At 38.9% G+C, this 15,066-nt stretch overlaps 2 protein-coding genes across 2 annotated transcripts; both read left to right on the forward strand.

Annotated features, from left to right (window-relative positions):
• Positions 1–2,984: 2,984 nt before the first annotated feature.
• Positions 2,985–10,245, forward strand: LOC146659611 (fucolectin-1-like). Its single transcript, XM_085423738.1, has 6 exons — positions 2,985–3,040; positions 3,679–3,743; positions 5,087–5,375; positions 5,760–5,911; positions 7,090–7,369; positions 8,958–10,245. The coding sequence occupies exons 2-6, from the start codon at positions 3,680–3,682 to the stop codon at positions 9,106–9,108; spliced, it is 936 nt and encodes a 311-aa protein (XP_085279864.1). The 5' UTR covers positions 2,985–3,040; position 3,679; the 3' UTR covers positions 9,109–10,245.
• A 685-nt stretch (positions 10,246–10,930) lies between these two features.
• On the forward strand, positions 10,931–14,984 carry LOC146659612 (uncharacterized). The gene is made up of 6 exons (XM_085423737.1): positions 10,931–11,112; positions 11,569–11,633; positions 12,574–12,859; positions 13,288–13,442; positions 13,651–13,930; positions 14,410–14,984. Exons 2-6 carry the CDS (start codon positions 11,570–11,572, stop codon positions 14,558–14,560), a joined length of 936 nt encoding a protein of 311 aa, XP_085279863.1. The 5' UTR covers positions 10,931–11,112; position 11,569; the 3' UTR covers positions 14,561–14,984.
• The last annotated feature ends 82 nt before the right edge of the window (positions 14,985–15,066 follow it).

A 15,066-nucleotide genomic window follows, 5' to 3' on the forward strand; every position in this document is an offset into this window, starting at 1 on the left:
GCACCAATAACCACACTGCATTAAAATCAGCTGCATTAATAGATCTGTGAAAGAGTTTCTTAATGACATTTACACATTTAATTGTCATTAGAAAGCTAAAAGTACGTGAAGTTCAAAATGCACCATTGGAATATAAGCCTAATTGTTCCTGAAAGCCTCCAAAAATTTGGGGTTTTTTTTAATGACAAATTGATCTATGATGAACGATTCCATTAATCGGATTTTTTTTTACTTATAAGATAAGATAAGATAACCTTTATTAGTCCCACACGTGGGAAATTTGTTTTGTCACAGCAGGAAGTGGACAGTGCAAAAGTTATGAAGCAAAAATTAGAATACAATAAGAATAAATACAGTACACAGCTGTACAGAATAGAATAAAATAAAATACTATATACAGTAGAATAAAATAGAATAAAATATACAATAAGATAAAAATAGAATACAAATGCTATATACAACTGAGTAAAAATACAACGATGCCAGAAAAGTATTGCACTTAGTGTTATTGCACATGTGTGGATGTGTGTGTTTGTTCAGTTAAAGTCTTTGTTGTGGAGTCTGACAGCAGTGGGGAGGAAAGACCTGCGAAATCTCTCCATCCCACACCGTGGGTGCCGCAGTCTCCCACTGAAGGAGCTGCTCAGTGCTGTCACAGACTGCTGCATGGGGTGGGAAATGTTGTCCAACAGGGATGACAGCTTAGCCGCCATTCTCCTGTCACTCACCACCTCCACTGGGTCCAGAGGGCATCCTAGAACAGAGCTGGCCCTTTGGATCAGCCTGTTCAGTCTCTTCCTGTCCCCGGCAGAGATGCTGCCGCCCCAGCAGACCACACCATAAAAGATAGCAGAAGCCACCACAGAGTCATAGAAGGTCTTCAGGAGTGGGCCCTCCACTCCAAACGACCTGAGTCTCCGCAGCAGGTACAGCCTGCTCTGCCCTTTCCTGTAGAGGGCGTCTGAGTTATGAGTCCAGTCCAGTCTGTTGTTCAGATGAACACCAAGGTACCTGTAGCTGTCCACAGCCTCAATGTCCATACCTTGGATGTTCAGTGGTTGCAGTGGAGAATGCTTGTGCCTGCGGAAATCTACCACCAGCTCCTTGGTTTTACTGGCGTTGATCTGGAGGTAGTTCAGCTGGCACCAGTCCACAAAGTCTTGAGTCAGTCCTCTGTACTCCTTGTCGTCCCCATCAGTGATGAGGCCGACTATTGCAGAGTCATCAGAAAACTTCTGCAGGAAGCACTGGGTGGAATTGTGGGAGAAGTCTGCAGTGTAGATGGTGAAGAGGAAAGGAGCCAGAACCGTTCCCTGTGGGGCCCCCGTACTGCAGACGACCCTGTCCGACACACAGCCCTGAGTCCTCACATACTGTGGTCGGTCGGTGAGGTAGTCCAAAATCCAGGTAGTGAGGTCATGGTCCACTCCAGAGTTCTCCAGCTTGTCCTTCAGAACCGAGGGAAGAATAGTGTTGAAGGCACTGGAGAAATCAAAGAACATGATTCTCACAGTGCTCCCAGCAGTCTCCGGGTGAGCGAGGGAACGATGTAGGAGGTGAATGACGGCATCATCCGCTCCAATGCCAGGCTGGTAGGCAAACTGAAGTGGGTCCAGTGATGAGCTTGTTAGGCGCCGAAGCTGAGCCAGGACCAACCGCTCCAGGGTCTTCATCAGGTGGGATGTCAGAGCCACCGGCCTGTAGCTGTTGAGGTCCTTGGTGCGTGAAGTCTTTGGCACTGGTACAACACAGGAGGTTTTCCAGAGCTGTGGGACTCTTCCCAGCCTCAGGCTCAGGCTGAAGAGGTGTTCCATCACCCCACACAGTTGGTCCACGCAGGACCTGACGACCCTCGAGCTGATGCCATCTGGGCCCGCTGCCTTCTTGCCATTAATCCTCCTCAGTTCCCTCCTAACCTGGGTGATTGAGAGAGACAGGCTGGAGCCTTGTGTTAAATGTGTGTTGGAAGCTGTTGTTGGGGGTGGGGAGGAGTGAGCAGGGTGAATAGAGGAGGTGTGAAGTGTCTGAGGTGTCAGAGGTGGAACAGCAGCAGTGGGGGTGGGTGAGTCTGCAGCCGATGTTGTAGACTGCCTCATGGCTGAATGAAATCTGTTGAAGAAATGATTCAGTTCATTTGCCCACTTCACATCCCTCCCAGGCAGAGAGTTCTGATGTTTGTGGCCTGAGATGGTTCTGAGGCCTCTCCAGACTTTACCAACGTTATTTTGCTGAAGCTGGTTCTCCATCTTTTGCCTGTAGCTGTCCTTCCCATTCCTTATCAGTCCACTCAACTCTCTCTGCACCCTTTTCAACTCCTCTTTGTCTTTGGATTTGAAGGCCCTCCTCTTCTGCTTGAGGACAGCTTTAATTTCTGGGGTAATCCAAGGTTTGTTGTTGGAGAAACACCGTACAGTCCTGGTAGGTACGGTGTTATCCACACAGAAATTAATATAGTCAGTAATGCATGTAGTAAGGCTGTCGATGTCCTCTCCGTGGTCGTCACAGATCACCTCCCACACAGTCGACTCAAAACAATCCTTAAGAGCCTCCTCGCTCTCCTCCGACCATCTCTGTACTGTGCGGGTACTGTACTGTTATAGAGCTTTTGATCAATTTGATGTAAAATTATCAGTCCACTTATCTTTCAGATACAAGGACATTTCAAAATGGCCCCAAACTTTGAAGCAAAATTATATTTTGTAAACATCTGATTACATCTTGAGTAATAAGTAGGAGGATATTGCCAAATAACCAGAAAAAACATCAGTGCTGTGGAGAACTGCTTTACTAATTCTTGAAAATGTAATTCACAAGTGAGGAAGTGAAACAAATGTGCATGGGCACAAACCAGTAGGAAGTAACTGGATCGTTTTGAGGAGAATATGAATGTGGTTTCTGATGATTGGTTAGTTGTTGTTCAGCAGAGGCGGAGCTGCATATACATATAAAACACACACAGAAACAACATCAGTAGTTGCGCTTCTCTTTCACTGAATCATCAATTTCCAGGAAGAAGCATCTGCTCAGTCTGGATACTCAAGTAACACATTTCATTTCTTTTCTTGAAACTGATTATCTTTATTATGTTTCTCTATTTTCAGTTTAAATATAGAATTTGTTTTCTTTTTTTTGCTCAAAGCTCTTTTTTTGTATCTTTAAACTTAGTAGTAGTTTCAGTGTATAATTTATGATTTTTTTTTTTCAATTCAGGCTCACAACAAAACAACTGTAATGTAAAAATATATACATAAACTAATTCATAACTTAAGATTTGAAGAGTAGTAATCCTGTTCAAGGAAAGATCCTATTGAAGCTTGAAAGCCACTTTTTTAATTTATAGAGAATTCCAATGTTTTCATGGTGAGATCAGTGCTTGCTGCTTTAAGTGAATGGGTGATGTACAGGCATATAGTTTGTAGTGGTTTTGGTCACATTAACATTTTTCCCAGTGTCTTTAAAGTGTCTACCACACTGCATTTCACTTCTGACCAACAAAACACCAGTGCACATTTGTGTTTTTTTCTTTCACAAAGTTTCTTTTCCTACAATAACTTTGATCCTAACTATTTCACCTTAAAGGTGGGGCTTAAATACTTTGACACGGGAACCAGTAATAAATTAAATTTGCAATAAAATATTGTTTACTAATAAAATTCCCATCTTTCTTAAATTCAACAGAATGATGAAACTGAATGCTTTCCTTCTGCTACTCCTCCTAGGAATAAGCTCGGTTTCCACTTATCGTAAGTGTGTGAGATATCATAAAAATAAAAACACCCCCTGATTTAGTAAAAAAAAAAAAAAATGCTTTTTTGGGTTATACAACTGGAGAAGTTCTGTTAAATAGCTAGGTGCCATATTATTTAAAATTTTACAAGTGAGTAAAAGAATTTTAAAATCAATACAGATAGAAGCTAGAGTGAAAGGAAAGGTGAAGCAGGTGAACGTAGGCAGAAGAGGGTTAATAAATATGTTAGAGAAAGTCTGAATTGAGCTGCCAGGCCAGAGGAACTGAGGAGAACTACAGAGAGGATTCATGGATCCAGTGATGGAGGACATGCAGAGAATTGCATGAGAGGAGGATGTTAGGAATAAGATGGGATCGAAGCAGATAATCCACTTCAACGTCTACTCTGGTGTACCTCGTTATCATTTGGCCGACTGTAACTCGTCCAAAACACAGCTCTTAACTGGAACGTATAACCAAGATCACATATCTCCCATACTTGCATCATTACATTGGTTACCATTTAGTTTTTGAACTATTTTTACGATTTAAACACTTGTTTTTAAGACGCTGCATGGAGTAGCTCTTACATATCTCTCTGATCTTCTAACCTGGTATACTCCCACAAGATCTTTAAGGTCTGCAGACCAAATGCTACTAGTTGTCCCAAGATCCAGATTAAAACACAGAGGAGACCGGACATTTCCGGTGACTGCTCCTAAATTGTCGAACACGTTGCCTTTCATATCAGGACCTCCCCAACCCTGGATACTTTAAAAACCCATCTGAAGACCCATTTTTAGTCTCTGGCTTTAAATCAGTATGCGTCTGTTACTACTGTTTTTATTGTCTTATATGTCTGTGATTCTATTCCCTTCTAACTTTATCCTATTTTATGTCTTCTGCTTTGACTATTGTACAGTACTTTGGTCAATAGATGTTGTTTTAAAAGTGCTATATAAATAAACTTGGACTTGAACAAAAGGAAATTGCTAGTTAACTAGTGTAGGGCAACCCTGCAGCTGTAACACTAGATGCCTCTAGATTTTGTAATATAAATTTGGATTTTTGGAGCTGTGGGTTGCAGGGAAAATTGAAAGATTGTTTTTCTGCTTTCCTGGACTGAACTTTTCTTATTGCAGAATAAATTACAGTCTCCTAGAAGAAGTGACTTTATGAAGCATAATCAAAGCAACAACTTGCATTCACAACCTCTTTTATTTAGTGGCTTATGGAAAGCTATTTTTTAATGTGCAATACTCTCCATTTCAAAAACTCTCTTTGTTTGTATTTTATTATGTACTGATATTTTATTATGCATTGTATATTTTATATTCATTGTACATCTCTGATTTGCAGAAAATGTGGCCCTGCGTGGTAAAGCAACTCAATCAACCCGTTTAACTGATAACCCCGTGTCAGCTGCCCACAACGCGATTGATGGAAATCGTAATTCTGAATTTTCGGTTGGGTCTTGCACACACACTAACGAGCAGACGAACCCCTGGTGGAGAGTGGACCTGCTTCAGTCCTACATAATCACATCTGTCACCATCTTCAACAGAGGAGACTGCTGTCAGCACAGACTCAGTGGGCTGGAGATCCACATAGGCAACTCTTTGAACAATGAAGGTTTAGAAAACCCAAAGTGTGTAAATAGAAAGGAGAAACAAATCATCAGCTATACAATGATTCTTTTTTCTTTAATTTTTGCATTTTTACATTTGTAAGCATAAAAAAGTATTGTGGTGTTTACTTCTGCCTTTCTAAAGTAATCACTGGTAGCAGGATTGGTTGCTGCAGGGCTGACTTTGTTAGCTGTCCATACTCGGACCATTGGCATGCTACATAATACTACAACAAACAATTTAATTATAGCACCTGCAATGATTTAACTACTGTAAAAATGCATCCCAACTAAATTTATATAGTACTACAATATCTTGCTGCATTATTATCACGCTGACCATAAAATGTTCTGAAATCTGCTGCTGTGGTAAACTCTGTGTTTCTTTCTCACACTTTCTGTAAGGGTTGGTACAATTTCTGAAGGTCGTACAGGTGAATCCAAATTGACTTTCACCAATCGGGTGGAGGGACGTTATGTAACATTGACCCTGCCTGGTTCAGGTAGGATCCTCACACTCTGCGAAGTTGAAGTCTATGGATACCCTGCTCCAACTGGTGAGAATTTGTGCCATTACATATAATGCTATGGAAAAGTATTTGCCCCCTTCCTGATTTCTTAGAGGTGTTTTGTGTATTGGTCACACTTAAATGTTTCAGATCAGCAAACAAATTTTAATACTGGACAAAGATTACCAAGAACAGCAATCAAGCATTTTGGGATAACTGGATATGACGAACTTTTGCCTACTCTAGGGTTTTCGAGCATGAGAGGCATGTTGAAGGTCATTTTGCAAAGCATCTCAAACTGATTTAAGTTTAGACTAGGCCACTCAAAAACCTTCCATTGTTTTCTGGACTTGTGGTGGTGGTGGTGTGTTTCAAATCATTGTTCTGTAGCATTACCCAATTGTGCTTGAGCTTCATGGCATTGATGTCCAGGCATTCTTCTTCAGGATTTTCTGGACGAAAGCAGAATTTATGGCTCCATCAATTACAGCAAGTCTTGGGGATTATCAAGATATTTTTTTGGCAAACGTTAGATGAACTTTTGTGTTTTGTTTTGTCAGGTGTGGTTTTCACCTCTGAAGTCTCCCATGGATGCCATTTTTGCCCAGTCTCTTTCTTGTTGTTGAACACTGACCTTAGCTGAAGTAAGTGAGGCCTGCAGTTCTGTAGCTGTTTTGTTTAGATCTTTTGTGACCTCCTGGATGAATCTGCGATGAGCTCCTAGAGTAATTTGATGGTTCACTGTTCCAGGTTTTCTCTGTTTGTGGATGATGAACCAGGGTTTGAAGGAGTTTCGTTGCCTTACAAATTATTTTGTAACCCAATTAGGGTTACAACCCTTTATATAACCCCAGTTTGGTTTGGTTAGGGTTATCACTTTAATAAATTAAATAACTTTTTAAAAATTGCATTTTGTATTGTCTCGGATTATCTTTTGATCTGGAATATTTAAGTAATCTAAGAAATCTGGAAGAGGCCAAATACTTTTTCATGACACTGTGAATAAATGTGGACTGCATGTAGCCTTACCTACAAGCTGTGGTATAAACCACAAAGTTTCAGGCTGATAAGCGGTGCTGCTGCAATAAAGGTTTAATCAATATATATTAATGCAAGCTACAAAATTGGGGAAAAAATCTTTAATTGTTGCACATGTACTGCAGCGCTTCAAGTGACTTAACAAACATGACAAACATCATACTTTTTAAAATTTGTCCTTTTTGCAGATGAGAATCTTGCACTCCAAGGAAAAGCCACACAGTCGTCAAGATATTCATTTGGCATTGCATATAATGCCATAGATGGAAATCGTAACAGCAAATGGGAAGAGGCCTCCTGCACTCTCACAAAAAAATCAATGAGTCCGTGGTGGCGGCTTGATTTGCTCAAAACACATAAAGTGTTTTCTGTTAGTATCGTAAATCAAGATTCTCAACCAGAACGACTCGATGGAGCTGAAATCCGCATTGGAGAATCTCTTGAAAACGATGGCAACAATAATCCCAGGTACTTCACATTTCCCAACTCAACAGAGTTGGGAGTTCGCCTTGTAATCGGAAGGTTGCCGGTTCGAGCCCCGGCTTGGACAGTCTCGGTCGTTGTGTCCTTGGGCAAGACACTTCACCCGTTGCCTACTGGTGGTGGTCAGAGGGCCCGGTGGCGCCAGTGTCCGGCAGCCTCGCCTCTGTCAGTGCGCCCCAGGGTGGCTGTGGCTACATTGTAGCTTGCCATCACCAGTGTGTGAATGTGTGCGTGAATGGGTGGATGACTGGATATGTAAAGCGCTTTGGGGTCCTTAGGGACTAGAAAAGTGCTATACAAATACAGGCCATTTACCATTCATCATGGCATGTCTTAACAGCTTATACTCTTCTTCTTTCGACTGCTCCCTTTATTGGTCACAGCAGTCAGTGTTGGGAAGGTTACTTTTAAAATGTATTCCACTACAGATTACAGAATACATACCCCAAAATGTAATTTGTGATGTATTCCGTAACTTATCCTGCAAGTTACTCAGTGTGAGTATTGTATTCTGAATATTTTGGATTACTTAATATATTGTCATGCTTTTTACAACTATATGAATATCCTATTGCTCTGTGATTTATTGCTAATACTGAAGGCTGTTCGCCACCAAGCTAACATTGTTAGCTGGCGTTAGCTGAAGTTAGACTGAGGTTAGACTTATTATTTGCAGCTAGCAGGTTGTTAATGCTATCCATCAAGTCTAACAGCCTGCAGTCTATGAACTAACTAACCTGTTGAGAGCAGCTTGGTTCCTGGCAAACAGAGTTTGCATCGCCCATCCCTTTCTTCTTTAAAGCTGAAGTAGTGTCAGAATTTCCACATAAGAAATTCATTTCTGCTCGTTCATAATTAGTGATAATTGGTGATGCAGACAAGACAAACTGAATGAAATGGTGACACCTCCCCACCCTTGCTTTTTACTTTTTATCAGGTTATAATTGGAAGCATACTAATATGCTGAGGCAAGTGGGTAATCAGGTCGAAAGTCATAACTAGTCATGATTATAATTGTCATGGTGAGTTTAATATTGTATAGATGTTAGCATTTAGCCTCACATAATCAACAGTGAGGCTACGGCATAATTCAGGTTTTCATAGAGATTAAAGTGAGAAATTAAAGACTGGGGGAAAAAAACTCACACAATACAGATTTACAAGAAAAACTGATATTTTGTCAGGTTGTAGTCATGAATTTACAAGAAAAAATAATAAAAACATCATCTAGTTTTCATTTTAACAGCATATAGGCATGGTGATGGTCAATGTTTCAATTAATGAAATTATAATAGTGTATGCAGAAGTAATTGAAATAATTCAAGTCAGAGTCAAATGGAAGAGTTGGATCTGAGTGTGCATTAACTATGGCAAACACTCTGAGTGTACATTCATTGTGTGTGTGTTTATCTGACATGCCTGAGATTTGACTCAGTGACTTGATGTGAACTTTTAGGGCCCATTATGAATGTTATATTTGAAACTGAGGCTGAGAGTTGAGTTGTTAAATTCCATGAACAAAACAAGTGTTCTGATCAGAATTAACTAGATCATGTTCTGTTTCTTCTGCCAGGTGTGCCGTGATCACAGGTATTGCAGGAGGTGCTGTTGCTGTTTTCAAGTGCAATGGGACAGAGGGCCGTTACATTAATATTGTCATTCCTAAGAGAAATGAGTTCCTAAGTCTGTGTGAGGTTGAAGTGTATGGCTCGAGACTAGATTAATGCTAAAGCAGCTAAATTTCTCTCTTAAACAAACAAAACAAATCACAGCTTTAATATAATCATGAAAAACAATTGCATCTAATTAAAAAAGCCACAATTTGAACTGCTTTGTTATCCACGATACAGTATAAGTGTTCAGTGATTGTAACATTTTACCAAAGAGTCCTGCAAACACATCAGCTTTAATAGTACTACTTAGCACATATACACAGATAACACTGTATATTAAAAAATGTTCCCATTACTCTTTAGTTAAAACAGCACTTTGTGACAACAATGAAAAACAAACATCAGCCTGCTTATGATGCATTTATTGTCACATGTCGCAATAATAATGTCACAATGTATGTATTTGTTAAGAATGTCTTTACTGAACTTGTGAACTGTGGAAACTTCACTGAAATGAATCATGGTTTTTTCTGTCAGAGAAAAGGAGAACTGATGAAAGGACGTCTCAGTTCTGACTGAACTGTAGAATTTACAGTCATCTGAAAAAAAAAGTATAAGAAAAATGACTTTCCAATTTTTCTTGACAACTAAACATTTGATCCCATCTTTTAATAAATTTGGTATGAATAAACAATATCACAAGTGAATTTATTTTGTTAATAATTTTTTTTCTATTCTGCAAAAAATATAGATACATTTAATATTCGTCTCTGTATAGACTAAGTACATATTTAGTCTTAGGAACTAGTACGCCTCCGTTTAAGAGAATAACTTTGTTAACTACATCACTGCTGTAGGATAGCTGTCATTTGAATTGTTTCTGTAGTTGTTTTGATTTTTGGTGAAATTACTGAATGCACAATAGATGTAACTATGTCACTGTCAAATTGATATGATGTGATTATATGATGTTCATAATGTGTATCACCTGGCTGAGATCAGACACACACACACACATATATATAAATATAATAGTATCACTAAATCACAAGCTGTTTATCTGTTTTCAGACACCAAGATACAGAAGTCACTGAGTATATGTAATTTGTTAATATTGTATATTAACACCCAGGCAAGTAAAAAAGTACCACTGAGCAGTTTTACTTGATTTGTTCATATTTGGTAACACTACACACGTTAAGGCAGCATCGATGGTAGATGGGTTTAGGATTTCAGAAAAAGTTCCTTTCTACAGCTTGTATCTTGTTCTTTTGGTCACTATGCAAAGTTGATAGTCCCAGGTGAGGTTAGAATTAAACTATCCACAAAACACTTTCACCTTCTTGCTCAGCTTTCTCTTCATCATGAGAGACACCACAGCTCCGATCTGTCTGTACATCAAGTAACTTGCTTTGAAACCCAGGAAAGGTGAACTCCACACTGTCAAAAAAGAAACGTGTGTCATTTTAGGGAGCATACAACAAATACTTTTTGTTAGGGTGCATAATCTGTCTGTTCAGGAGATAAGAGTTGATTCAAGTAATTACTCAGTTTTTTCATTTCATTCAGTTATTTTAATCTGGTTTATAGATTTTTCTTCAGCATGCTAAAAACGGACCTCTTCAAGCCCATTTGAATAAAAAATAAGGTGATATATGAGAAAAGATTATATTAATCAATATTGTTCACTTACAACATTCATTTTTTAATCAATTTAAGGTTAAACAAACAAACAAAAAAGAACTGAAAAGAAAATGTGCTTATCTTCCAAAAACAATTCAAAGTAATCCTACACTTTTGAGCAATAGTGCATGATTAAATCTTGAGTAATAACTGCAAACAGGATATTGCAAAATAACCAGGAAAACATCTGTGTTCTGGCACGCTGGCTGGAAATATAATTCACAAGTATGGAAGTGAAACTGATGTGCATGGGGCACAAACCAGTGGGAAGTAATTGGACAGTGTTGAGAAGGAATATGATATATTTTCTGCTGAGGTAAAGGCAGAAATGCATACAAAAAACAAAAGATAAAAGAAATATCATCAGTAGCAGCTTTTCTGATTCACTGACAGTCCCAAGGGAAACAGTATCTGCTTTGTTCGGATCTTCAGGTAAGACTTTTTATTTCTTGAAAAAATAAAATCTTGATACAAACTTTTCTTGACATAAACCTCCGTGTGCAGCTTTCTCTTTTCTCACAGTCTGAATATAGAATGTAGACTGTTACATCGTCAATTTACAGCTGTGAACTTTTCTTTTTCTATTTTGAATTTCTGGTTAAACTTTTTTTGTTGTCAATTGCTTTTAGAGGCCAATCTACTTAAAAAAGAATCGATGCTTAAATCGACAGTTTATTCACGTCAGCATATTTTTTTGGCAGCTTTCAACCATCCAATGGGGATTGGAGCATGCAAAGATATTTAGTAGTAGCAGTGCTCACAGAAAAATGCTATTTAGGTTGTTTTATTCAAAGATTTTCACGTGTGTTTTTGCACAAAAGCTTCTCTTAACTGGTGTTGAAAACATAAAATACCTAACAGTTTATTTTCTGTTTCTTTTGAAACCAGAATGATGAAACGGAGTGTTTTCATTTTGCTGCTCCTCCTGAGGACGACTTTGGCTTCTACTTATCGTAAGTGTGATGTTAGAGTCAGTGTGAGATGTGTGTCAGTTATGATTTTGTGTAATGACATCCATCCATCCATCTGTGGAATGCAGTTTGTGGGGTTAAGTTAATTGGTGATTCTAAATTGCCCATAATTGTTGTCTGTCTCTGTTTCTTAGCCATGTGACAGGCTGGCAACCTGTCAATGGTGTACCTTGCCTCTCACCCTATGGTAGCTGGGATAGTCTGCACCCCCACCCCCCACCCCGCCCCGATACACCCACAAAGCCAAGTCCTCTTCATAAAAAAGCAAACAAACCACGAACTTCATGGTGCACAACATAGTAGTCTTAGAACTAAAATGCCCCCCAAAGCCCAGAAATGCTTTTTGTATAAACTGTATTTTATTCTTTCTAAGCCCACCTACTGCCCCTTCCCCAACAATCCTATTATCTTTTTGGTATTTAAAATGCCAAAAAGTGTGGACATTAATTTCTAGTCATCTCAGATACACAGCTTCACCCGCCTGACATTCAGCCAACCAACCAGAAGAACGACCTTAAAATGAGGGTGGCTCTAAATGAAGAGGAGCTCAGACAGGTTGTTTCAGAGAGTAGATAAATGGAGGGGCTGCGACGAGGCCTGGCCAACATGTTCTCATCATGTATCAGATACTGTTAACTGTCACCAGTCTCCAATGTCAACATACAACACCATCAGGGAGACTGTGGAGCACATTCTGATTGCAGCGTTGTCTTACTCACTTAATTTACACTTGCTTGTTTCAATGATGCTTTTTACTTTGCTGAAACTTAACTACTAAAAAACTATTTTCTGCCAGATTGAGTGCAAGAGCCAATTAGCCTGAGGTAACAATTACAAAAAACTGTGATAGCAGTGGAACGTTTTGTTTTTGTTGTTGTTTTCATTTGATCTTTTTTATACATTGTAACGGTCTAATTCACAGAAAATCTGGCTACACGTGGTAAAGCAACTCAGTCAACCTGTTACCCGCATGCTAGGGCATCTGCACTTAATGCAATCGATGGAAACCGCAATTCTGACTTTATGGCGGGGTCGTGCACACACACTAATGAACAGACAAATCCCTGGTGGAAAGTGGACCTGCTTCAGTCCTACGTCATCACTTCCATCACCGTCACTAACAGAGGAGACTGCTGTCATGAAAGGCTCAACGGGCTGGAGATCCACATTGGCAACTCTTTGGTCAATGACGGTTTAGATAACCCAATGTAAATATAAACAAATACGTAATTATCAGCAATATTTTGATTCTTTTGTTTTTCTTTTACTCTTTCCTCGGCATTTTTCTCATCTTATCTCTGCAATATTTGGTTATTTGGGGTTTTTCTTTTAAAGATATAAGAAGATAGTCTGCTTATTTATAGCCAACAACACAAAATGACAAGCAAACAAAAACCAGCAATCTTTATATTTATAGGGTTTTTTTGTATATGAATATGTATATATATGGAAAATGTCTGTTACAGATAGTTAAAGGCACAAATAATACTATAAAAATACATCCCAACTTGATTTACGGGGTAAAAAAATCCAATATACTTTTGAGCAGACCTGGATTTGTTGTATTACCATGCTGAAAATTAAATGTTCTGACCTCTGCTGCTGTAAACTATTTAACTCTCACATTTTCTGTTAGGGTTGGTAGAATTTCTCGAATTCGTTTGGGCAAATCCTTCGATCTGACTTTTACCAATCGTGTGGAGGGACGGTATGTAACTTTGACTGTGACCGGTTCACGAAGGATCCTCACACTCTGCGAAGTGGAAGTCTATGGATACCCTAGTCCAACTGGTGAGAATATGAGCTATTATATCATTTAATGTGGACAGTAATTAATATATCAGCAAGCTGTGGTATAAACTCAAAATCTTAGGTTGATAAGAGTTAATATCACTTTTTTTTTCACTTGAAACTGAAAAAAAAAAAAATCAACTTTTCGCATTATCACAATTTGCTACACGCAACAAACATCACAGTTACTCTTTTGTTCTTTTTTCAGAGGAGAATCTTGCACTGCAAGGAAAAGCCACACAATCCTCACTGTATGCATTTGGCAACGCATTTAATGCCATAGATGGAAATCGTAACAGCAAATGGGAAGATGCCTCCTGCACTCTCACACAGAAATCAATGAGCCCTTGGTGGCGACTTGATCTGCTCAAAACACGTAAAGTGTTTTCTATTAATATAGTAAATCAAGATTCTCTTCCAGAACGACTCAATGGAGCCGAGATCCGCATTGGCGATTCCCTTCGCAACAACGGGAACAACAACTCCAGGTAGCCCGTTTTAGCTATGCCCGTGCTGCATTTCAACACATCTTACAGCTACTGCAGTCTTATTGCTGACAAAAGTAATTCATGCACTTATTTTCTTAACCCCTAGATGCATAAGTGGGTCAAAAATGACCCGCATTCATTTCCTAATAAATTGCATGGGAATGTTTGATTCTTATAAACTATGACTGTCAGGAATATACATTTTTTGGACCACAAACAGTGCCACTCTATATGAAGATTACTTTGCACAGCACTAACAGACAGCATTAATTCAGCATTCAGACAGCGATTCACCTCCCTGTGATGTGTCACTGACAAGCAGCTTGTGCCATGTGTACATGGCATACATTGGGGTAGAGATGTGATGTGATTTGTTAGTCTTCAAAGGACATCCGTGGAGTTCAGTGAGCCAGAACACCACGGACAAATAATTTGTCCTGACTGGGATTAACAAATTAAATTTCTGTTTCCTCTGATAGGTGTGCTGTGATCACAAGCATCGCTGGAGATGTTGTTGCTAAGTTCACATGCAATGGAACGGAAGGCCGCTATGTTAATATTGTCATTCCCGACAGAGAAGAGTTCCTGAGTCTGTGTGAGGTCGAAGTGTACGGCTCTAGGCTGGATTAAGAAAAGAGAAAAACAAACACAAAGCTTGCACACTGCAGACGTTTAATTGGGTATTTATTGCATCTTGCATAGATCAAAACAGTAGATTAATAAATAGAACATTGATTAGTCACTTATGGATCATACATTATTAAAGTATTTGGAAACTTAGAAGAAAAAATGTATGCTAGATTAGAACTGTTACAGTAAAATAATTACTTTGATTCTATGTAAAACATGTTTGTTGTTTGTGTCTACTGACTGTTGATTCAAGTAAAACAATGTGATATTCTAGTACGTGACATTAGTGTGTAATTACAGTACTTTTGATTTTTCGACTTCTCAATTCTCACTGCTGTTGCTTTTTGTTGGATTTTTTGTTTGTTTCATCATAAGCATTTCATATGCTGTAACAATCTCTGCTCCAAGAAAAGTCTGAATTTAATCACTGCAAAAATTACATTATTTTAAAATTCTTGTTGTACTGTCTAATTTTATCAGCTTTAGTCTTGAGCATGACCCCTTTT

Source organism: Rhamphochromis longiceps, linkage group LG11 (assembly GCF_057381845.1).
Source record: "Rhamphochromis longiceps isolate RC_006_pf linkage group LG11, R_longiceps_female_GT1.1, whole genome shotgun sequence".
Lineage (NCBI taxonomy): Eukaryota > Metazoa > Chordata > Actinopteri > Cichliformes > Cichlidae > Rhamphochromis > Rhamphochromis longiceps.

Coding starts and splice junctions, on each gene's coding strand:
- LOC146659611 (XM_085423738.1), top strand. CDS start 3,680: ATGATGAAACTGAATGCTTTCCTTCTGCTACTCCTCCTAGGAATAAGC. Junction 3,744..5,086: donor AAGCTCGGTTTCCACTTATC/GTAAGTGTGTGA, acceptor TCTGATTTGCAG/AAAATGTGGCCCTGCGTGGT. Junction 7,370..8,957: donor GATGGCAACAATAATCCCAG/GTACTTCACATT, acceptor TTCTTCTGCCAG/GTGTGCCGTGATCACAGGTA.
- LOC146659612 (XM_085423737.1), top strand. CDS start 11,570: ATGATGAAACGGAGTGTTTTCATTTTGCTGCTCCTCCTGAGGACGACT. Junction 12,860..13,287: donor GACGGTTTAGATAACCCAAT/GTAAATATAAAC, acceptor ATTTTCTGTTAG/GGTTGGTAGAATTTCTCGAA. Junction 13,443..13,650: donor TGGATACCCTAGTCCAACTG/GTGAGAATATGA, acceptor TTCTTTTTTCAG/AGGAGAATCTTGCACTGCAA.